Source organism: Lethenteron reissneri, chromosome 15 (assembly GCF_015708825.2).
Source record: "Lethenteron reissneri isolate LAM-NWPU_2019-01 chromosome 15, ASM1570882v1, whole genome shotgun sequence".
Classification (NCBI taxonomy): domain Eukaryota; kingdom Metazoa; phylum Chordata; class Hyperoartia; order Petromyzontiformes; family Petromyzontidae; genus Lethenteron; species Lethenteron reissneri.
The window spans coordinates 3,178,996-3,204,980 of record NC_083793.1 but is presented as its reverse complement, the minus strand read 5'-3'; the positions used below and the strand labels follow the sequence as shown (position 1 = coordinate 3,204,980).

The 25,985-nt window shown below is 46.8% G+C and overlaps 1 protein-coding gene across 1 annotated transcript in view; it reads right to left on the bottom strand.

Moving 5' to 3' along the window:
• Positions 1-551: 551 nt before the first annotated feature.
• The window catches only part of LOC133342591 (pseudouridylate synthase PUS7L-like), a 36,733-nt gene continuing 11,299 nt past the window's right edge, over positions 552-25,985 (bottom strand). The window contains 4 exon segments of the mRNA XM_061551814.1: positions 552-4,349; positions 5,833-5,886; positions 11,821-12,128; positions 15,275-15,356. Of these exon segments, the coding sequence (XP_061407798.1) occupies positions 3,705-4,349; positions 5,833-5,886; positions 11,821-12,128; positions 15,275-15,356 (1,089 nt within the window). The 3' untranslated portion in view covers positions 552-3,704.

Sequence of the window (25,985 nt, the reverse complement as noted above, 5' to 3'; positions counted from 1 at the left end):
GCGAACTTGGCGGGGGGGCATTTCACTACGGATGAATTGGGTTGTGCAACTCCCCCGTTGCTGGTGTTAGGACCACCGCAGTAAAATATTGCAAGTAGCTTTTTTCTCTCTCGCGTAAAATTGTTGTATTGTTCATCCACCCCTTTATGTATGTAAAAAAAAACATTGTATTCCTGAGTATGCCCATGTAACATTAAGTTACATTATTCCACCAGTATGTTCAAAACGTTAATATTCGTAAAAATATATATTTAAAATATATAAAACTTATACCTGAAAGCGAGAGCATATTTAGACGCGTTTCTTAGAACCGGCTATAAGTTACTTCTTAAAATACAAAATGACGCTCGTACCATCTAAAGCACGCTGCTTTCGAACAATTCCTTGACTTCTAAGAATTGACAGCAACTGCATCATCGCCATGATGGGAAGCAAGCAGTACCTACTGTTATTGCGAACAGATCCACATGTCTGGGATATATAAAGCAAGCCCTCTTACGTCCGACAGTCAAGAGAGACATTTTACAGAGCCAGACACAGCTTTCTATAATTTCCTGGCACGGTAACTCATCCAATGCCATTCATCAGCGACGAGTGGATAACCCTACCTCGGGCCTATTTACGTGTTAAGTTCTGCCTTGCTAGATCAGCACGTGCGTTCATATAATACCAAGAAAATAATTAGAAACTTATATTACACGGAAGCAAAAGTAAACAATAAAAGGGAGTCATTGTTTTACCAAATTGAAATCCATATTTATTTCCACTTTGGTTAGCGATATATTTCAATAAAAAATAATTGCTACATTAGCTACAGAATGGGCTAAAAAGAAAAACAGGCAATTCATCAAAGCTTTTCAGGAAAAGGTCGACATAAATAAACCCAGGTGCACATAGCAAGATTCCGTGAGAAATTAACTTCATATATTGCTTTACAGTCCTTTTTAACTGAGGCTATGTACGTATAAATGCGATGTGTAAACTCAAATCCTACATTAAAATTTCAAATGTCTGCATTAATGTCGCTCTTTAAATAACATTCACCTTATAACTTTACATGTACAAGTGATGACATTTTTAACGATTTTTTTTGGAGGCTTTTGGCGTCATCTGGTCCAACCCATGTGAGACTAGGCTCTAAGGAAAGCTGTCTCGGGTGTGGACCAATCAATTTCAAGGACAGTGCATACATTTTCAGAGTTGTGTTTTTGTTTGCATTATGGTTGCAGGTATTGTGGTCTATGCAAACATGACTCCTTGTAAAAAAAGGTGTCAGTTTTTTTTTGCCAGATAGAAGGGTAAAAAAACAATTATCATATTTTTTACTGGCAAATGAGGTTCCAATGGTGTAAAAGCATTCTTAGTTTAATAGTTCATCAAACCAACCGTGCCGAGCCACCATTCCTGGAGAAAGCCAATTAAAGAAAAAAACCATCAGCCGTCACTAAATTATGAAATCGCGTGGTGGCTCTGGTGTCAGGATTTGGCAGTGCCAAATCCTCTGTTCAGTTCTGGTAACCAAACCGCGATAAAAATGTGTTCACGACTTATAGCGAGCTGATGTTTTGACGGCTATACAAAATGTCCAGGTCATATGTTACATTCGTTTTTGTTTATCCATCACTTCAATTGGCGCGTTCCAAGTTTGATAGTTAAAATGCAAATCATTATTCAACCAAGCCGCGGCCTTCAAATAAAAAAATATATATATTGGTGACGTTTCAGGCAATGGCCGTTCTCCACAGCACATAAAAGGAGATGCTCAAGAGATAGAGTGGATACATTAAGGTTTGAGACTGCACTTTACACCATCGGGTGATAACTAAAAGTAGGGTGTCGGGTATCAAAAAGTATTAATGAACACATTTCTATTACAAGTAACATACTTGTGCCACACAGACAATTAACAGAAATACATAAATTGTATTGATGTGGAGAACTCATTGAAGGGTGTGCACCTGCGTGGAAAAAAGTCTCTTGAAGCGACTTCAAAAGTAGTTGTGTGACATCGTCTTCCAAGGCCTTTCTCTCCGCCACAGAGCGAAAGCTCTGAGCAGGAACATCTTCATCTCACGACATCACGCAAGAGACATCACAATTGCAAGACCGTACCAAAGGAAGAAAACAATCTAAACATTTCTGAACAGCCGAAGCAGATGTCCATCGGGCCAGGTGACCGCCTCACCACAACCACAAATATTATGGCTCTGGCAAACCTTGCCAGCCCGACTCCTGCGCGACTATTGTGTCTGCTCCATCCGGCCCCCATTCCTGAACTAATCCTGGAGGGAGCAGTCCCCCCCCCCCCCCCAGCCGAACAATCTCGCAGATTTGGTCCGACACCTGCAAACTCGTTTTGAATCACGCCCCAATCGCGTAACGGTTTCGAGAGCGGGACTGGAGGTGCTCAACACGCGCGAAGGGATTGACGTCAAATGCCTTTGACGGCGCGTGAATGTTGCGCGAAGACCGCGTGCCTCTGACGATCCGTGGGCCCTGCCTGTGCGCCGCTAATCGCCGACGCGCGGTACTCGTGAACTACGGTCTGTCGCGCGCGAGTCGCGTGGGAGTGTAAGCGGTGCCGAGCTTTGCGTTAGTGTCATTTGCGTGCCTCTCGTCGACTGAGGAAGTAAAATGATGGGAAATGTTTCAGATAACGAGTAAAAATAACCAATAAACACAAAGGAACAATTATATTTAAGATCAAAGGCCTTAGTTAAATCTTTGTACCCAAAGTGTTTCTTTATTTTAACGTTGTGTATGTTTTCATTTTACAGAATCCCCGCTGAGACAAAATGAAATTCCAATGTTAGCACTCTTTTAATGCTACCAATACTCACAAGGTCACTTACTCTAACACTTGAGCTTTTAATCTTTCTATCGCTTACACCAATGGCTTTCAAAACAACATTGCACCCTTTCATCATGAGATGAACCTCATTATAAACCACAAACCACGTCAATATTCAGACAATGTCAACAACACAAGTTGTCACACACAACACGCACACACAACAATGATTTCTTGAACCGATGTGTTTTTATCAGGTAGCATATTCAAATATCACGCGGATGAACATATTGTGCGTTTAATGACAAAACAATTAAGGATAATCTCACGAGGAAGCATTTTGAAGCATTCACATCATTTGACTTGTCCGATCGTCCGGCACAGCTGCCTCTGGTCACTGATGAGAGAATTTGCTCACCGGACTTCTACGGGAGACAGTGACATGGTCGAAAAGTAGCTCGTGGTTCGAGCCCATGGCAGCCCCGGTAAATACGAACCGTAAATACTGCTGCGCTGTCCGCCTTCGCAGTGGACGTTAAAGACCCCACGATGTTATTCAGGAAAGAGGAGGCCATGTGTTTCAGCGCCACGTTGTAATTTGGGATTAATTTACAGAAATTTGGTAAATTGCCCCACAAGTTACTTAATTGGGAAAAGCCGCAGAGCAACCAACTACTGGCAGAGTAACGGGGGGCGGATTTCAGGGAGGTGCTGCATTGATCTTGTGCCGCACAGGGACAGCTGCCACTTGGGGTGCCCCCTTAATAGGCAGCACGGCACCTTAAGACGTATTGCAATAAGCGATGACGGCGATGACGGCGATGACAGTTATTTCGTATAAAGAGGCTCTCAAATCGACCCCTGCAAGCCTTGCGCATCTCACACAATCTGGGCGAAGTCCAATCCGGCTCAGTCAACACACCTCACGCTTCATCATCTCCCCGAGGCACACGGTGGCATAGCACGACGAGGGCAGATCAAGGGTGATGACCAGGGAGGAAGAGGAGCCAACAGCAAAAGCCTCCTCTGAGCCCAAAGTCTCAGGGATGCCACTGCCATTGCCCGCGGACGCCTCCTCCGCGTCAAATTTAGCGTCGGCGCCTCCTCCAGGAGCCGGCGAACAGCTTCGCGACGCCCGACTCCCCGATTTGCGGTCGCCTGCGGCACCGTCGCCAGATGCCGGGCGAGCAGATTCCGTGGCCTCGAGGCCGAGGCCGTGGGCCGCTCTCGACGAAGAGAGGCAACTCGCGCGACCGGCGGTACCCGGGAGACTCCCACCCTCCGTGTTCTCCGCCGGGTCGGCGGCACCGGCTCGGCCGGCGGTCTCGGCGCGGCCGATGCGGAGGGTGGCGCCGGGCAGGCCCTGCCCCGTCCAGGCGAGAGAGACGTTGGAGGGGCGAGCCAGGAGCCGGCGGTAGGCGCCGGGGAGGCTGACGCGCAGCTCGGCGACGCGGAAGGCGGAGTCCGCCAGGCCGTCCCGTCGCAGCGTGGCCCGGTAGGCCTCGCCCGCCTCGTTGTCCGGGTACCGCACACTGCTGCCCGGCATGGGCAGCACCACCTGGTGGGTTGGCAGCGCCACGGATTTGTTCGCGAGGCGGATTGGAGACGTGCACATCCGCGCGACGCGCGGCGATTACCGCCGCCTTTTAAAATGTGATTACCGCAAGGCAATGGCGTGGGTTAGCGTGGCGATTGCACGCGGTGCAACCTGCCAATTGTTGTGCTGCATATGATTTCAAGTGACATTTAAGGGCTTCAACTATATTTGAGAATCCCTCTCGTGGACAATGTTTAAAAAGATTGGTAATCTAATGCCAGAGCCAGTGTTCAATTATTCAGGGTAACTGGGGAAGAGTGGTTAGTGTCTCAGATAAAACAAAAACACAGATACAACAAAACACAGCTCAAAGAGACGATATGTTTACCCAAGCAGAATGGGGATGAATAAGTAGAATGTGTTTTCTGTGTTTATTGTTTATCTGACTAATATGTAAGTGAGTCACGAGCTCGGCATAGCTAATTACAGAAGCAGTACACGTAATAGGCACTCATTAGCGTGGAATATCGCATCTTCATTACTTATTTCACAAGCACGGTTCATCCACCACTGGATATAATTCACCCATAGATAACGTTTATTGTACATTGAAACCGATAAACGTACCCCCCCCCCCAAAAAAAAAATCTGCAATTGAATGTCAAGACATCTGCTTCCAATGTTTGGTCAATTCCTTTATTCTGCCAGACAATTTTAAGCATGCAAACAAGAAACATCTGCATGGCTAGGTCAAACGCCTACTTTCTGTGCTGTCTTAAGAAGGCAGCACATCCTAAACCACAAAGTGCGTGTGTGCATTGCCGGACGCGAGCTGTGCAGCACTACACCTGGCAGTGATACGCTCGAATGCACGTCCATGCAATGTTTGCATCGAAATATAAAAATGTCTACAAGCTGAACTCGTGTCTCCACGTAGAAATAAAGTGTGCGTTTCATTCATCTGCCTATTGGCTTCCAAGACAAATGTTCATCAAACATACATTCATTAAGCAGGCAAAGTGTTCCCCGGTTTCGACTTTCTGAGTCTCATCAGCCAGAGTCAGGCATATTAAACAAATGTTTCTAGATTACCAGATGCTGTTGGGACAAGCACTCCTCTAAATGACTGCTCATGACATCCCGGAATATTAAACCTGTCCAGAGATTGTTCACGTAAACAATTGCCGTTGTACAATATTGGTTTGGGAAACCAATAGGCTGATGAGACTAAAACGTATTTTTATTTGTATCTTTTTAGATGGGTTGACTATAACACGTTAAAATATAACTCTCGATTCACCAATTACCATATATACTTACCTACATGGTGCACAAGTCGAATTATGCATGTGAGGCTCAGTCGTTTACAAGTTATGCAAACGAACTGCCAATGTTAAATTTAGGCTAATTGCCTGAGCATCGTAAAATTAACGGAAGTTCCATGACAAAATAAATGCATTAACTGCTCCATAAGCAGTGAGTCTGCGCAATGGACAATGCATACCTGGTCTATTGTGTAAACCTCATTAGCTTCCTCTTCCTCAGTCACAACATGCACCTGTGAAACACAACACGGTTTACAAAAAAGTTATTACACACACACACCTACAGTACCCACAAATGGTAACAAAAAAATACAATTCAAATGTTTCTGCTTTATGCAAAGGATTTGCAGATGTTTTTTGCATCGATTCGTAAAATCCACAAATCATACCTCGAGATTAAAGTTCTCATCAGAATAATTTGTTTTTTTCATTTGTCCAGAAGTAACGTCACTGACACGTCATCATCACTTTCGCCATTTTTGTGTGCCAATAGTGATGTCACTATGTTCAACGTGGACATTTTGCACTTAAAAGAATAAAAGAAAAATCCAAAATTGTCCATACAAATCTAAAATTCAGATGTTTTAACATTCAACACTCATTCCTATACGATACCCGTTACAAATTGATATAAAAAATATCCCTTTAAGGTGTGAATACACACTTTAATACTAATACAACATCTGCAGTGTAAACTTGGCTGCTGTGATGTGAGCCATTTCATTGCCACACCACTGCCTTCATTAACCACTACCCAAGCAGAGATGGGGGCCGGTTTATTATTTTACTCCGACTACACGAAACACACAAAGTCACTCGAAAAATTCGTTCCTGCGCTTCCAAAGGGTTATGTTACATCAGTTTGGCCCCGCTAAGTTCTGTTGGATTAATACGTCCTTTTTCACAACTTCAACAGCACAACCAAGGCATTTGCGGCAAACCATATGGCTCTTGTGGAAATAAAGATTCCCATGCATGGGTGGTTTTACAAGTAAATATGTGATTGCTCCGTTTGTTTACAGTGCCACACCACGTGTGCACGCTCTGGCAGGATGGCATGGGGCATAAACATCCTCATGTGTGTGCGCCTTCCTTCCGTCGACACACCACGCCAGTCTTGGCACTACAACTAATTGTCTACCCCGGGTTTCCTATCGGCATATCTCATCTCTTATTCTCTCCCCCTACTCTCAGTCACAGCTCTTTTATTTCCCAGCCTGCGCGTCATTCTCGTAAACAATTGAGGATTTCGCTGCGTGCGTTTTATTGCCGCTCCTTGCCAGGCTGGAATATCTCCCCTCTTGCTGACATGGCACAACACCGCATTTCATCTTACTGAAGCGAAGCCCTCATTTGACAAGTTGTTTTTGCATTGGATGGACATGCGCCTCGAGACTGAATCGGTGCGAGAGGCGAATTATTATAATCGCATCTTGTTACAGCAGTTACAAGTTGACGACGGAGACAATGCAGGAGTGGAAAATGGCATGATCGGGTTTTGTTCTCCATGTTGTGGGTTTGTACCACACAATCATTATGATGCACGGTGTTCTTAGAGCCAGCGCTGTAATATCTCCTGCAGTGGGATGTTCTTAAACGCAATCGGTTCGCGTCGCCCTGTGCGAGATCCGAGTGGATTTATTTTATCTAATGACATGATGCGGACAGCGCGATTGGGATAAAATTGTGAAAAAACGACAAAAATAAATCCATGAATAAAGAGGAAAAGAGATATGTTTTGTGTGTTCCCCCGATCAGAAGTGCACAATCAGTGGGAACGTGCAGGCGTTTAAAAGCTAAGGTTATGTATTTAACAGGAGAGCTGGAGATATAGGAGAGTCGAATTGGAGAGGATGCGCCGTTTTGCTGGCATGGGACGCGGAGTGCTGTGAAGCAGCACGGAAGACGGCGACGAGGATGACTTCCACGGAGGTCTCTAACCTCCAATACGAAACAGTTGGTGAGGGCAACTCAAAGATTAAACCTACACTACGGCTCCAACTTGACCGTGAGGTTTTTGTAGCATGACCGGGCCAATTAAAATAAATTCCATAATGAGGGCATGGCTTTCTCATTATTGTTAAATGTCACTTTCACTTTACTGCTCAGACAAACTGTAAAGGGGCGGGGGCAGGATACGGACTAGCAATAGCGGGCAACACTGGCGCAGGTCAGAGGGGAAGGGCAGGAAGGCGCGCCGTTGGTATGCTCTGCCAAGGCTCTGGACAACTCTACCAGACAACTCTCTCGGACGATTCCACTGGACGATGCTACTGGACTAATCTACCACATGATGACTAAAACACTCTACCAGACGCCTCTATTGGATGCCTCCAACAGACGACTCCAACGGACGATTCTTCCGGCACGACTCTAATGGACTCTACCAGACGATCTCCACCGGACGACTCTACCAGATGACTCTACCAGATGACTCTACCAGATGACTCTACCAGATGACTCTACCAGATGACTCTACCAGATGATCTCCACCAGATGACTCTACCGGACTCTACCAGATGACTCTACCAGATGACTCTACCAGATGACTCTACCAGACGACTCTACCAGATGACTCTACCAGATGATCTCCACCAGATGACTCTACCGGACTCTACCAGACGACTCTACCAGATGACTCTACCAGATGACTCTACCAGATGACTCTACCAGATGACTCTACCAGACGACTCTACCAGATGACTCTACCAGATGATCTCCACCAGATGACTCTACCGGACTCTACCAGATGACTCTACCAGATGACTCTACCAGATGACTCTACAAGACGATCTCCACCGGACGACTCTACCGGACGACTCTACCAAATGACTCTACCAGATGACTCTACCAGATGACTCTACCAGATGACTCTACCAGATGACTCTACCGGACGACTCTACTGGGCGACTGCAAGGCCTTACCTGCAAATTACTCAAGATGGGATCACACGCGGCAGGGGCATCGCCTTGTGCTGTGAAAACCTGCCAGGGGCCTCCTGAAAAGGAGTTGTGAGTCTTAAGCGAGGAAATCCCTGGGTAAATAATATTTATGGTGACGATGACGCACAAAAGGCACGATTCACTATTAAGAAAACTGTTCATGCAGGCATTGTTAAGGGGTCGTGTTACACACAAAAGCGCCATTCATCTTGCCGACGACAGCGCGGTTTGGCGTATTTTAACGGCACGGCAAAAAACGGGAGCGCCACCGTGAGCAGCTGGACACCAACACCAGCTCCCGCCGCACGCAGCCGCAGGAAACACACATCGCGTGTCACGAACAGAATGTTATGAAAACGCTCGTATACGGTACGTCGAAAGAATAAAAAGTACGTTTCGCAGGCATCTGTGCCAATACAACTATCGTAACGCAAACAGATGAAAGCTCACGGCGGTTACTTCTTCGCACGCCTCAATCTTCTCTTTGTTAGAAGGAAAACGCTGTTAAGTGAATTTGCACTTCATTTCCGTCCCACCAATTCGACTGGCGACCACCACCAGTGCAGCAACTTGTTTCCTCTCGGGATTTGGTTTCTGTCTGTTTGTCTTGTCTCTTCTTTTTCCTCTCTCTCTCACTCACTCACTCACTCTTTTCAGAGAGGTTATGGGATTTAGTAGGTGGCAGGGTTGCAGGGGTTAAGGGGTGACGTGGAGTTGGGGATTGACTGTGGGGGGGAAGCGATAGCATGGGGGGTGTGCAAGTGCCGACTAACTGGTTAGGCCCAGGGCCCCAATTCCCAGCTGACGTAACGCGGGCACGCCACCGACCGTGGTAATTGTTGGAAGCGATCGGGGGGCCCCGGCAATTTTTTTTTCCGGATAAGTGCAGGAAATGCGCGGGAGGAACAAAAAAAAAATTTCTACCGTAGCCGCGTGCGCCCCGCGACAAAAAGGCATCTGGCTCTCGCTCTCCCAACGCGAAGCGTGGCGACTCGCCGCGCACGCACACGCTGCCCCCACCCCCCACCCCCCCTCCGTCGCGTAGCCTTCCATCAGCAGGAAGGCAAAAAAGCCCACGGCTCTCGCGGACACAATGAGAGAAAAGCAGCAGCCGAGAGAAGCAGAAGTAAAAAAAAATTAGAGTCCGCGTGTGTCTCCTAAATTTACCCTCTCGGTGCCCTTAACTTAATTCCTCCCCCCCTGTAAGTGGATAGGACCTCATTCAGGCGGGTTCACAGCTGTTATTAAGCAGTTACAAAGTCTCCACTTTCACAGCCCCCTTCCCACGGGTTGTGCTTTCCGCGCGCGTGGCCTCGGACCGGACTCCCCCTCGCCCCTGCGGGGGCCCTCGCACCTCGTGGCTGCGAGGGCCAAGGCTGCCCAGGTATAGCGAGCGAGCGAATGGGCGAGCGCTAATGCCTTATACGCGCGCGGCCATGCATCTGCGACCTTCCTCCACCGGGGGCTCGCCCCGTCGGTCCGTCCGACCGATCGTCCGTCCGTCCGACCGATCGTCCGTCCGTCCGCCCCACCGGTTTTTGCCCGGCCACTTGAAAGACGACCAACGGGCACCCAGAGGTCGGGGAAAAACATTTCCTCTTACGGGTGCCTCCCCAGGGCTCGTCGTGCATGCACGGCGAGCGACTGAATCGAGCGCTCCGAGAGCCTGTAAGCAAGCGTAGCGAAGGCCGCGCAGTGGATCGAATGTCCCGTAAAAATGTAAACATTTACCCCGGCGAAATAATCAATGGGCAAAGTGGAAAGGAATTCTCTTCTTTGCAATGTGTGAAATGGCCATTGGCGTCGGCTGGCAAATTATTTCCTACACACAGCGATGTTCTGTCGTGTTCCTCTTCCACTACGCGCACTTAAATGTACGGCACGTGATTTTTTAAAAATGTCACTTTACAAAAAAAATTGTGAGGTACAGTACGCTCACTTTGGGGCCCATTTATTTGGGCTCCCTAAATCCGGGCAAAATCAGAAGACAACGCATCTCAACGATTTCTCATGGATTAAAAACACAATCTGATTTAATGTATTTAAGATGCCAAATTCAGATCCAACATTAAACACGGCTGGAAACGTAACTTTTCCTCGAAGTGATAGATCTTCATTCGAGGGAATGACACGAAGAAGAGTGTCTGTTTACCAATGGCCACTCCTCGTGCGCTAGTGCTGACGTTACACGAAGGGCTGGCTTTCATTACAGAAAGGTATTCATCAGCGTCACGTGACCGCTCACAAACGGCATCCTGTACAGAGCGGTGTAATTTTTTTAAAATGTTGCCCACGTAGAACATCCTTCAAAGGGACGAATGGATGTAAATATGATTTGGGCTGAAGGGTAGACCTATGCTGTGTGGTGGACTGGGCAGCACAACCCACTGAAAACTGTGCAACGGCCTCTGGATGTTCTCGGGCTCGTGTGCGTTCTGGAATTGTTGAGTTGGCAGAGGCTTTTTCTGCCACTTGTCAAATATTCATGACTTTCACAACATTCCTGTAGATATCGTGCCCGCAGTGCTCACGCCACCACTGGCGGAAGAGCCTCCACGAGAGGGAGGCTTAGAGAGCTCCTCCAAGAGGTTATTTGGCCTACTCTTCCATGCTGGCTAGATGTCTAGGCAGAGGACGGAGTAACCACATTTTACGTAATCGCACTGTGGGTGTGCCGATTTATACTGCTGGGTGAACAGAAGGTGGGGGGTGGTGTAGAGGGCTGAGTTAATTAAACTTGCACCGCTGTCTTAACTGCCGCGCCGGGAGATCGAAACTGGCGACCTCTGGGTCGCACGTCCAGTATGATAACCAATACAACACCGCAACACTCCCTCGATATCAACCTATAGTAAAAAGTGATCGAGGATATGCCCAAGAGGCACTGCATTTTCCGGACATCCCGAAGTAGACAAACTAGACTGAAACTATTTTTATTTGACCAGATAAGGCCCACCGAGCCATATAGCTCTTTTTCAGAAGCGACCTGGCCACAATTACTCTAAAAGCATCTTCATTATAAATGACCTGGGGAAAAATCTACGCGACCACAGGGAGAGAGACACGCAAACTCCAAATATACAGCGGCTGGCGTCAGGGTCGGGATCGAACCCACGACCTCCTGCGCACCAGGCGAGGTAGTCAACATCTGCGAGACACCGTGTCGCCCAAACTCTCATCAGGCAGCGGGCGAGGCTCGCTCACGGGCGCGCTGCCGTCGCTCACCGCGTCCCCTCGGCGGCCGGTGCCCTCCGGCAGCACGAGATCCCCGCGGGCCGCGCGCCGGACTCCGAGGAGCCGCGCGCGCACCGTGGCGGCGCGATTCCACAGCGCGCTGCAGTACGCGTGCGGGTAGAGGAGGCGTGCCGTGCGCGGCAGGGCCATCCAGGCGCGGGCGGCTCGCCCGCCGGCGCCGGCGCCGCTCCCTCCGACGTCGTCGCCGCAGGGAGGGCCGCAGCGATGCAGCGCGCGCAGCATCAGCCGCTCGCGCGTCTTGTGCGCCGGCATCAGGGACAGGGCCAGCTTGGCGTCGCCTGTGTGGGGGGGGGGGGGGGGGGGTTCGCAGGGGGAGGGTGGGGGGCGGTGTGGACTGATCTCTGATCTAGGGGGGGCACCACGGTGGCTAGGAGATGTTAACTACCTCGCCTGGTACACAGGAGGTCGTGAGTTCGATCCCGACCTCGGCGCCTGCTGTTGTATATTTGGAGTTTGCGTGTCTCTCTCCTCGTGGTCGTGTGGATTTTTCCCCGAGTCCTCAGGTTTTCCCTCCACATTTATAAACATGTGTTTAAGAGTATTTGGCAGCTATAAATTTCCACATGGTGAGCCAGTCCATTGAGCTTTCATTTGTGGCCAGCTCACTTCTGAAAAAGGGTTATATATAGCTCAGTGGGCCTTACCTGGTTAAAAAAAAATAGTTCACTTTTAGTTTATCTTGTCGGTCTGCGGTATGTTTATACTCCACACAGGCGAGTTGTCTTCTCATGCTACGTGCGCTGTTGTGATACGTCTGTTGACCGTCTCCCTGCCCTTACATCCCGTCTGGCTCACAGGTGCAATGCAAACATCCGTTTCCACGTACAAGAGACACGCACGCGGACGCCTCGTGTAGCTGTCGAGCGCAGCGGTTAAGGCGCTGCACCAGGTTCCGCGTGCTGAGTTTGATTCCTTGCCACGGCTAACACCGGCGGCAAGCTGTAAAATTATAATGATTGTTTTTAAGAATTTAGAATATTTATTAATCCTGGAGGAATCCGATGAGCCATGAAGCTCTCTTTAGCAGATCTCCAATCGGGGCGGAAAAGAACGTTACAACAACAATACAAAAATACGATCGGAGTGCAAAGTATGATGAAAGTAAACAGGCTACCCAAACACGAATAAAACTAAACCATCCACATCCTACCAGGCAAAGCACACTGAGGTATTGACTTATTTTTCAAAAGCAACCTGGCCACGAATGATAGCTCCACAAAGTGCCTTATCTTTTGGACATTTATAGCGGCAAAAATAATCGAATTGGTCTAACTAAACGCACGTTTCTAAATGTGGAGGGAATCCACGCGACAACGGTGAGAGAGACACGCAAACTCCAAATATACAGCAGGCTTCGGGGTCAAGATTGGGCACAAGGTACATTGATGAGTTGGATTGGCCCGAGGTGGATCACAACTGTACGACCACGACTCCACGTGCACCGGACACAATAAAAAAAATATGACGAAAAAAAGCGGACAATGTGTCTGCTTTAGACGTCCATCTCCACTTAAAAACAAAGACGAAACATTTATTACACTACCCATCAGCCGCACAACAGCCTTCTGAAAGTGCATAATTTCAATGGAATTGTTCAAGACGAGTAACCACAGCTTCGGTTTTGACATCAAGAGTGTCCCATCAGCAGAGCCAGGCTTGCATGGCCAAATGTTGTGAGCAAATCACAGTGACGACAATGGACAAATGACGTCAGGGAACGAGTAAAAAAGAATAATTACGTTAATTAAGATGATTTTTAAGAGACATGATTTTGGTGGGGTACCTATAAGTGGACCCCCGTGCGTAATTAATTGAGCACGTGATTCAAAGGGAACGGTCAGAGAGAAAAGAAAGGATGTCGCTTAGGGTGACGAGATCTGAAGTTTAGAAATCGTCGGTGTAGCGTGGCCAGGATACAGCTCATTTAGTAGAGCAGCAGGGCTCCCAAGTGTGAGTCACGAGTTCAAATCCTGTCCAGGGTCAACCAAATCCATCATCCCTCCGGGATCAGCGAAATGAGCACCACCTGGTGAGACTGCACCACCGGCTTCACGGGGCGAGGAACAACCACGGATGTCCAAAGGGCACGTACCAATCCCTGCCACGGGAATGTGGAATTTACCTCGACGTGCTGAGGACCACCCGGGCAGATGAGCACCGCCCGATGGTCATTAAGAGCATCGGGAAGATGTTATCGTTGTGTTGTTGTTGTTGTGTAATATGAGCACGTTCGCGGCACGCTCCGTTAAGAGCACAGCGGAACGCCGTGTGGCTGTCTCAGATAACACAGCGTGCCGGCATTTGCACACCTTCAAATTTTTTTTTTGACAAATGCCAAATTTGTTGAAAAACGACTCCGTGGAGTTCTGCGAGGGTGCCCCATGCATCACACAAACACGGGGGCGGGATGATGTCTTACATGCGCTTTGTGTTAAACGCGTTGGCTGCTTTTGATGTGCACTTAAGGATATGGAGGGTATACATTCAAACTGCAGGCGTTAAAAGAGTGTACATCCAGACACACACGCATGCAAGCAAAGCACATACCTAGTAGCTATACAAAGATTACCCACCGAGCCGACATAGACTGTTGGGGAAAGTGCTGTTAGCAAACGGGGTAGCCAGCACCATGCCTGGCCATCCATTGGTTTCCGAATGGCTATGCTCACACCACAGCAGGTACTCATTAAAGGCTAAGTCGACTCAGGGAACACTCAGGACTGGCTCTGATATCACTTGCCTCTGATGTTAGCCATGCACTGGGGATCGAACTCAACTTGCCGGATCCAGAGCACAGCGTGATAGACAATCCGCCATTGCTTCCCACATACCTATACATGCACCCATATATTTACACATGTTGACAAAAATACAGGTCTGCGAGACTCACTTTTTGATGCTAAGAGCCCAAAGACAACGATCCCGCGTATAGCCTTAACAGACTGTCTCCCCAATGGCGATGTTCCTGCATCACATCAGTCAACCTTGGGGAGGCCCAGGACCGGTTCAGGTAATGGTCACTGGTGTTGGCCGTGAGCAGGAATCGAACTCGGGTCACACAGGCTTCGTAGCGCAGCGCGCTAACTGCTCACACACACACATACGGTTGCAATGCAGCGAGTCGCACTGTCATCAAGGGAACTCAGTTCATGGACTGCAGTGAACACAGAGCCAGGGGTCGGCTCTCTGTGAAGGACTGCTGCTTCGTGAAGTTTATTTATTAAGGACCACCGTCTCGTATTCACCACACAGTGCATTGTGGCTCTTGTCAGATGTGTTTTTTTTTATGAAATCAAAAAAATGTCCCCTCTTGTTATTTTGGTTGCCAGCTCTTAGCTCTGTACAATAGGAGTGGCACCAACCAAAGAAAGCAAAGCCAAACAAAGAGTATCCAACACAATCGTAATCACAGACAGGCACCTACCGGTCTCCAGGAAGAGCCTTTTGGCCTGGTTGACAGCATCATCTCCTGCCTCCGGAGTGAAAAAGAGCTTGAGAGCTTTGTCCTGCAGCGGCAACATTCGCGATGAGATAAGAAAGCGACGCACGGAAAACTCAGCTGGTCATCATCTCACGCGCGTGCTGGCAGAGCAGGCGAAAGTGCTCCTGGGATTCACTTTTGCAGACAGCTTGGAGCGGTGGCATAAAACAATCATTGTCATTATCATCATCATCATGTAAAACCTGTAATGATCGATCCACTGCTGGATGAATACCTCCACACATCATTGCTGTCTGGTCTGTCGTGGTCACGTGATGGACGGTGACATGTTGCACCTCCGATTAGAGCGGTTGGCGACGTACGGTGCGGAAAAAGTTCAACGTACATAAATACATACGTACGTGCGATGCTAAAATCTGTGTCGCTCCTGCGCATGGGCTAATCTCACCGCTCCATCTCCATGCAACTTGCTGACCCGCCCCTACTCGACGTCTGTGAAACAAAAAGAGCTTCATAGCTCCTCGGATTCCTCCTGCAGTCTAAATCAAGAATTTGATGTCTTCTTGGGCCTGCCGTCCCCTTGCTTAGCGGCAATTCTGTCACCGCTTTTGTCCACGCGCTATTCTACGCTATTCTACGCTAGTCTACGCTATTCTACGCTAGTCTACGCTATTCTACGCTAGTCTACGCTATTCTACGCTAGTCTACGCTAGTCTACGCTAGTCTACGCTATTCTACGCTATTCTACGCTATTCTACGCTAGTCTACGCTATTCTACGCTATTCTACGCTATTCTACGCTATTCTACGCTATTCTACGCTATTCTACGCTATTCTACGCTAGTCTACGCTATTCTACGCTATTCTACGCTATTCTACGCTATTCTACGCTAGTCTACGCTATTCTACGCTATTCTACGCTATTCTACGCTATTCTACGCTATTCTACGCTATTCTACGCTATTCTACGCTATTCTACGCTATTCTACGCTATTCTACGCTATTCTACGCTATTCTACGCTAGTCTACGCTATTCTACGCTATTCTACGCTATTCTACGCTAGTCTACGCTATTCTACGCTATTCTACGCTATTCTACGCTATTCTACGCTAGTCTACGCTATTCTACGCTATTCTACGCTAGTCTACGCTATTCTACGCTAGTCTACGCTATTCTACGCTATTCTACGCTATTCTACGCTAGTCTACGCTATTCTACGCTATTCTACGCTATTCTACGCTATTCTACGCTATTCTACGCTATTCTACGCTATTCTACGCTATTCTACGCTATTCTACGCTATTCTACGCTAGTCTACGCTATTCTACGCTATTCTACGCTATTCTACGCTATTCTACGCTATTCTACGCTAGTCTACGCTATTCTACGCTAGTCTACGCTATTCTACGCTATTCTACGCTAGTCTACGCTATTCTACGCTATTCTACGCTATTCTACGCTAGTCTACGCTATTCTACGCTATTCTACGCTATTCTACGCTAGTCTACGCTAGTCTACGCTATTCTACGCTAGTCTACGCTATTCTACGCTATTCTACGCTATTCTACGCTATTCTACGCTATTCTACGCTATTCTACGCTAGTCTACGCTATTCTACGCTATTCTACGCTATTCTACGCTATTCTACGCTATTCTACGCTATTCTACGCTATTCTACGCTATTCTACGCTAGTCTACGCTATTCTACGCTAGTCTACGCTATTCTACGCTACTAGTCTACGCTATTCTACGCTATTCTACGCTATTCTACGCTATTCTACGCTAGTCTACGCTATTCTACGCTATTCTACGCTAGTCTACGCTATTCTACGCTATTCTACGCTATTCTACGCTATTCTACGCTATTCTACGCTATTCTACGCTAGTCTACGCTATTCTACGCTATTCTACGCTATTCTACGCTATTCTACGCTAGTCTACGCTATTCTACGCTATTCTACGCTATTCTACGCTATTCTACGCTATTCTACGCTAGTCTACGCTATTCTACGCTATTCTACGCTAGTCTACGCTATTCTACGCTATTCTACGCTATTCTACGCTAGTCTACGCTATTCTACGCTATTCTACGCTATTCTACGCTAGTCTACGCTATTCTACGCTATTCTACGCTAGTCTACGCTATTCTACGCTAGTCTACGCTATTCTACGCTAGTCTACGCTATTCTACGCTATTCTACGCTAGTCTACGCTATTCTACGCTAGTCTACGCTAGTCTACGCTATTCTACGCTATTCTACGCTATTCTACGCTATTCTACGCTATTCTACGCTATTCTACGCTATTCTACGCTATTCTACGCTAGTCTACGCTATTCTACGCTAGTCTACGCTATTCTACGCTAGTCTACGCTATTCTACGCTAGTCTACGCAAGTAGCCCACTTACTCTTTGTAACAGTCAAAACGTGACGTCTCTAAACTAAAGTTCTGTCTCCGATCCACGTTTCTCTTTCTGGCTCACAATTTAATTCCGAATGCTTTTGTATGTGCGTCTATTGCAATTTTTGTCCAATTTTCTTTTTCCAGTGTCCACGTGTTCAACCGCTGAGCTGTACTGATTAAATGTCACAGAATTCAGTGTGCACTGATTAAAAAGATGTCCTCTTTAGGCACTGTGCTTTCATTCTTTTTCATAATCAAATTCATGGAACTGAAAACATGAAATTGTATCAAGGCATGGGAACATTAAGTTTAATTTAGTGTGTAAATGGGTATCATGTCACAAGTTAACGGTTGGAAAAATCTGAAACAAAAACTTTTAAATCAAGGGCTTGGAGACTTCACAGGGAATTATTTGCACAATTTGTGGCTTCATTAACTTCCTCAAATTGTTCACAAAGACTCATTATCGCAGGCGGCAGCTGTGGGAGAAAAAAAAAACCCATCGATGCCACGGTTAAGGGCTCAAAGGGCTGAACTTGGCACTGCACCACAGTGGAAAAAAAAGCCACAACACCATCATGGCAAAGATTAGGAAGTAAAACTTCCATACAAATATAACTTTATAATGGGAGATGATTCCGTGGTAAAATGGCAACCATAGTGGACTTGCATTCCGGAGGTCCCCGGTTTGATCTGCTGGCAATCCTTACATCACCGCCACCAGTGGAGCCAACAATATCAATGGGTAACATCAGCAAGCTGCTTGGCAGGTCGAGTGCAGTGGGGTAAAGTGTGGGCACTCCCATCTCTTCCGAGACATGTGGCCAGCGCAGAATAGGAATCCAAAACAATACTCTTAGGTTTTTTCGGTAAAGTCACGTAGGTAAAAAAGAAAATTAAAATTTATAAAAGTAAAATAAAAAATCACGTATCGGAGGCAACACAAGCTTCCGTCTTCAGGTGGAACCGTCACAGCACGCTTGCTGTATCAAGTAAAGAGCTTTACTTGATACAGCAGTGATTTTTTATTTTACTTTTATTAATTTTTATTTTATTTTTTACCTACGTGACTTTACCGAAAAAACCTAAGAGTACGAATCCTTGCAGTCACGAAAGCTTCAAATCTAGAATCCAAAAAATGTGGCACAGTGTGTTTTTTCACGATTCTTAAAATCCATGTCATCGCTTCATAAATGGACAAATCAAACACTTTCCGTGGGTACTCCGCACTTCTTCTGAGACACCTTAACAGCGTGGAAGAGTAGGCAAAATACCCTCCGGAGACGGCTCCCTAGAGCTCCGTCGAGTGGACGTGCTTCTGCCAGCGGGCGTTTTGAGCAAGATTTCGCAGGCACGGCTGAACCTTTACCTTTCACGCGACACCGACGTTAGTCCGTTCAACGTGAATAAAAGCCGCGTTCCAGTTGAGCGCACGTTCGTTGAAAACGCGTTTAAAAATCACTTGCGTCGGTGGGAGCCCACTAAACGAAACAGATGTTTATTGGCGACGGATACACTTAAGATTGATGTTGGCCTCACAGTCAAACAACAAGGCACAGCCAGAGCAGGACGGAGTGCTTTTGGAAAGCCGATCCGAAGCTTCGAGAGGCTGAATTCGGATGCCGTTGCCAGCCAAAGGCGTACGGATCGAGGGGGAGTATGGAAAAGAACACGGGCGCAAACAACGACGGCGGAAAGATGACGGCTGGGGAGTTTATTCGATGACATAATGCGTTGGAATATTCATAATGTTACATTACTGCCAAGGCAGCTCACCGTGGCCGGAGACAAACCAATGGATGTTAGTAGTTAACGCACATTGGTGGGTGGTCGTTACGTTACACGTGCGTAAGACTTTCGTTTAACTGTAATAGGTGAACATTTGCAACTTTACTACTGCAGCGGATAATAAAAAAATATAAGTAAAAAAATCATAGACATGGCTATATATTTATGTTAATATACACAAGAAATGCTTGTATAACGTATAACATAATACATGCTTAATATTGACTTGAATCGCAACACAAGCAATCGTCATCAGGTGACACAAACACAGCAGGATAACTGCTGTCTCACCTGATGATGATCGCTTGTGTTGCGATCGAAACGTCGTGATCTATACATTTTCTATCTACGTGACTTTACCGAAAGAACCAAAGAATATGTTTAATCAGAATTAGAAAGGGTTGTATTCGCCATGAAAGTTCGCACAGACAAGGAATTTACTTTTTTTTATATATTATGCTATGCCCAAGCAGAACGTGTGAATAAACATGTACAATATTATAAACGCTGTGCACAAATAACACGTTGATTAACAACTGATGTGAACCTAGTTGAGTAAAAACTAAAAAAAACTGCCACTGGGTTACAAGGTGCTACTTAAGAATTGGCTGTCAGTCTGTGATGGAGGGACAGGGTTGAGAAGGTGGTGGTACGGGGCGATGGGGCAAAAGACAGATTGATGGCTCTTTCATTCCACAAAGGTGACTGCAACGAAATCGTCTGAGGGCTTACATCCCTGAAGGCCAAGCCAGGCCATCTCCAAACCCAAAACACATTAAACCCACTGACAGATGAGGCCAGCTCCCATTGAGTCGGCATGGCTCTCATCTCTCAACAAACGGTGGAGAAGGGGGCGATGCAGAAATTACGGAGATGCTGGTCGCGAAATAAATAAATATCGGCACACACCTGATGCACGTGCGCGCACACCGACGCGCTGGAACGGGGAACGCAAAACCGCCGCGCGGCGTGATTCTCTCCCGAACGGGTTAACAGCTCCCGCCGTGACGGTGCCGGCCAGACCGCGCGGGCGCCTAGCGCCGTGCCAACAGGGCCGTCAGTCGACAACGAGCTTAATCTCCCGGCGAATTAAGCAGGGCGATAAGCGGCCCAGTGAAATTAAAGTGTGCGTCAGCAGCAGAGTGTTCACAAGGGCGATTGGGTGTCGTGGAAAATGTAATGTTATTAAACCGCTTGTGTTTTCTTGTAGAAGTAGTAGTTCGGTTCGGTTATCGCTCTTGGAGTTATTAAAGTACGCGCAGGAACACGATGAGATATGCGGTTTGTTTCTTTTTCAAATACCACAGCGAAGAATATTTTACATTGATCACGTTGTTGGGTTTTTTGTGCAATGTGGGTAATTTTTTATGATTTTGGCAACGGCAGCAGTGCACAATGTACTACACTCTTGGGGAGACTGTTACAGAGTTTTTTTAATGGCCATTTCACAGATGATTACATGATTAGGCAATGCTCTGCATGAATATATCGCGAGTCAAATCAGCCCTGTCGTTTGTGGATGGACGATCAAGTGAGTGAAACAAACCAAATATTATAACCCAATCAGACACAGGTTTATTTATACCACAACATGCACACATCTCATTTTGTTAAAGAGCCATAAACCAGTCATGGAAATTCGGACAAATATGCCCATACGACTACCACTGCTGACATCTCCTCAAAGTAGTATCCATTTTACTGGCCTGTGTCAACACACACGGGGGTTTTCTCCAGGTGCTCCAGTTTCCTCAAACACGTAAACACTCGTTAATTGGCCGATAACACCTTGATATATAAAGGACTGCAGATCTTGGGTGGGAATTTGGCTCACCGCCCGGTCGCTTTCCACACTTGCGTGTCGTTCCCCATGCCTCTGAGTCGTTCTCGCTCTTCGAGCGACTGAATATTATCCTCGTTACAAGTTTAAAGTACCGTTTCTTTTTTTATTAAACCCCAACCAGGATCACAACCCACAACACCGCTTACTCCGACGCTTGAGAAGAACTGAACTCCAAAAGATGAAAATATCAAAGAAGGCTGTGTTTAAATAATTCACCTGAAACGAGGAGCCACATTCTGAAAAGAATAATAACAAGCCGTCCAAATTTGTCTTCTTGGTTCTTTTGGTAAAGTCACGTAGAAGGGAAATAATAAAATAATAAAAATAAAGCAATAAAATAATTCTCACGACGTTTCGGCCACAAACGCAAGCAGCCGTCCTTCTTCACCTGAGGACGGCTGCTTGCGTTGTGGCCGAAACGTCGTGAGAATTGTATTTTATTATGTTTTATTTTTTATTCTACGTGACTTTACCGAAAGAACCAAGAAGATGAATCCCTGCAGTCACGAAAGCTTTAAATCGTCCGAATTTGATTCGTGAACGAGCGAGCGACAAGAGCACGCAGAGCAGATCGCGGAGCGGATAATGCGAACGAATCCCGTGCACCACTGCTGCCCTTCAGCTGCGTCGCTGCTCCGAGCCAACAGAGGGGCTTCGCGTGAGCCCTGAGCAGCTCAAGTCTGCTGAGGCGTGAAGCCAAAATGTTAATCAAACGTCCGGGCCTGTACAGCTCAGTGGGAAACTCTTTGTTGACACTTGCCTCCCTCCCCCCCCAGCCACTGGAACAAAAGAAAAATTAGCTGCAGCACGGCCGCTAATTAAAGAAAAAAAGTATTTTGCTTTCCGCGGGAGCCTTGTTTTTTTTAACAACGCAGCTCCCCTTTTTACCGACAGGGTTAGAGAACTGGTTCAAAGGTCAATAGCACGTTAATATGGCTGGCCCGTTGAGATTATCATCAGCCGCCTCTTGAACTCCGGCTGAAATGGCCGGCATGTCGGTAACCAATTCCTTCGCTGTGGCAACAAATAATTCTTGGAATGCAAAGAAAATGGACCTGCGGTAAAAAAGGGAGACACGAGACAACCGACATATTTGGCAAAAATAAATAAAGAGGATAATTTTACCACAGTGAAATGCTACAGAAACTATTTGGCTTCTCTTTTTATATTTACCCAACTTTAAATTCTTGTTAAAGTGCCGATTAAAGGGCTAAAAATAAGATAATGGATTCTCGGGAGCGTGTTACTGGTGAAATATTGGCGACAGGCCCGTGGAATATTTCATTATTTCGTCTCTAAATGGATACATGAAACGGTGCTTGCTATGAGTTCCGCTTATCGCTGCAGGGAGAAAGTCATGATGTCTCGACAGCCAATCATCTTTAAAAACATTTTTTAAAATCTAACGACAGACCAAAATCACGTGACAACAACACTCGTATCTGCCAGCTCTACTTCATAAATACGACTATGCTTTACCATGAAGCAGGAAAAAATAGAATGTTTGCCTTTTATATATTAATTTACCAGCCCTCTGTCAACTACTGATGTATGTACGTTGAACTTCTTTCGTACCGTGCATAGCCAACCGCACTAATCGGAGGTGATGGGCTACGGTCTCCCCGCATCATATCGGTCAGAGGGATTGTTTAATCATACTTCACCGTGCTGGTCAGTGCAGATTGGGGAAGGGCCAAACCAACGCCACCACCCAGAACAGTTCAGATATCACTCACCAAACTATCATTGTATTACAAATGTATAGTCACAAGTAGACATGTAATGATGCATTTATTCACAGTTATCTGTTCTTAGGCTTAACGATGCATTAATAATAATGATGCAATTTGTAACACGGGCAGTATTTCAAAGAGATAAATGACCGTGACTGAGGCGTGGAGCCAAGATCAGTGTCGCTTGAGAGCCGGGGCGAAACAGGTCGGGGCTGTAGGGGGGGGGGGGGGCCCTTTTTCGTCTCTCTCAAAAGTCGGCGTAGATTGACCGCCGTGAACGTGCAGCGGCGGGCACGCGGGGCAGCGTTCCAGACGGAGAAACTTCAAATCAGAGCGAGCCGGTAGCTTTACCGCCGTTTATTTTCGCCATTTAAATAACGGGCGGCGTCCGCGAACCGGCAGGAATTTAACCCGCACGCACGTGCCGGTGGGGTTCCGGCAAATTCTCAACGCTCGTGGCACGGCCGCTGCCTTGACTCGACATGGCTCACCAAGAAGCCGCGGCGCACACCCGGCGACCCTGGACGCGCTCGGGACAATCGAGGACGTTCCCGTGGCAGGGGGGAGCTGGTGCGAGGAGGTTGTGTCGAGTGCCCGGGGTGTGTGTGCGTGCTTTGCCTCGTAGAATTGTGCCAAGCGAGGGTAAAATGCACGGGGCGCTTATACGGAGGTGGTGGTGGCGGGGGTTCGTTTTGCCATCCCAGGAGATCGCCGCGAAGGTTTCGCCGAACCAAAATGCCAACGCGCAGTTCGCGAACGAGCGCGCTGCCAAATACCGAGAAGACAATGCGGCGCAAAATAAACACGAGTGGAAAATTATAGCGGTTATTAGGCGGAGCGCACGTAAGTGCCGTATTTGTGTTTAGTCTGGCCGGTGTGTCGCATTAAACAAAAATACGAACACCTGCTCTCCCCTGCTCCCTTGCTAGCTCATCAAGCACTGAAATTTGCCTCACCAACTGCCCAATTTTGGCCTCGAGTACTTTGTATCTAAACGTATTAAAAGTACAAAATGCCTGCTCGTTTATTTTTGCGAAGCCTCGTTCTTTTGGGAAATATTTACAGAAACAAACACCGCGGTTCCTAAACCCAAAGCCATCCACGCAACTGCAATCGTACACATTAAAAAAAAAAACGCGTGACTTTTCCCTGCGCACTGCTGCGTAAAAGGACTTTAAACATCCACTGCTCAGTAACATGATGTGAAAAAGCACGCAGATTCAAGATATGCGAAGCGCTAAACGATTTCATCCCGCATATAGCACACGGAAAATACTTCTGCGTGATTACGACACGCATAACACGCACAGCTATTCCCAGAACATTGTTTAATTTTAATTTGATGGCAGGCATAGTTTTGTTCACTTGCATATCCAAGCCAGACAGACTACCTACAGCTAATATACAGTTGGCAGCAATAAAAGTCTTTGTCAAACAGGGCCTGTGATGAATTAAGTCAGGCTTACCACATTATGCCTTTCACGAACTGCCAGTTTAACTTTGCGACCCATACCATGTGACCACAGGCGGCTTGAGCGAGGTGCCACAAAGCAAACAAAAAATGGTTCACTCTTTGAGTGCGCTAAATCTATAAACAAAACAACCCAACATGCTGCATTTGGCCTTTCCAACTCAAGAGTATATAACAACAACGCATGACCAACTGCTGATGTTATTCAGAATTGGCAAGATGTATTAGGGATGCAAACACGTGCAAAATGTTTTTTTTGTGGGTAATGTGTAGGGCTCTATACAATGGGAGATAATAATAAAAACTTAACGGAGGCAATAGTCGGTTGAGAAACTTGAAGTTATATCAAAGCAACTACAGGACCAGTGTGCAATCTATTACTGGCTGTCTGTAGCTAGAAATACATTTCCCGTGTGTGACAACCATCGTTGCGCCGCTCTATGTCCAGCACTGCTATAAAAGACGAATTTCAGTGGGGCGTTTGCACATGAGACGAATTCATATTTACTCCGATGAGGGCAAGCAATCAAGGTGAATTCAAGACACTGAATTAACCTTCGACGCAGACACGTTAAAATGCGGATTTACGGCAGGAGCGAATGCAAAAAATACGAGCAATTACGTTCATTTACCAGATGTAACGCAACGGGCATGTTGCCTATAAAAAGAGAGTGAATTGAATTAACAAGACAAAAAGGGGCGAAAACAAAATCTCGGATATATTCAATAAGCACATTAATAAAAAATAATGGCAGGCACACTTAAAAAAAACACATTACAATTTCATGTCGGACTCGCTGGGGACTGAGGCACGGGCGGATGTGTGAAAAGATCAGATATGGTGTAGAACGTCCATAGAAAACGATATTTACACAGTGCACACACACACACACACTGCACCGGGTGTGGGTGGTTAATTGGTCACGGTTGATAAGCGACGACGGGTGGATAACGTGACATCGCACTGCACGTATGCGGTGTCATCCGCGTGCAGACATGTAACGGTATCTCTAGGGCAAGTCTCATCCGGAAAGTCTCTCCGCATGAGATCGTGAGGAGGCTTGGGACCAAATGACATCTACTTTGGAACCAAGTAGTCCTACAGATGCTCACGCTCGGTTCATCAAACAAATGAACACCCTGATAATTGTTTTTTTACCCTTCTATCTGGCAACAAAACTGACACCTTTTTACAAGGAGTCATGTTTGCATAGACCGCAAAAGGCGCCAAAAGGCGCCTTTGGCGTCATCTGGTCCAACCCATGTGAGACTAGGCTCTAAGAAAAGCTGTCTCGGGTGTGGACCAATCAATTTCAACGACAGTGCACATTGTCAGAGTTATGTCTTTTGTTTGTATTATGACTGCAGGTATTGTGGTCTATGCAAACATGACTCCTTGTAAAAAGGTGTCAGTTTTGTTGCCAGATAGAAGGGTAAGAAAACAATTATCATAT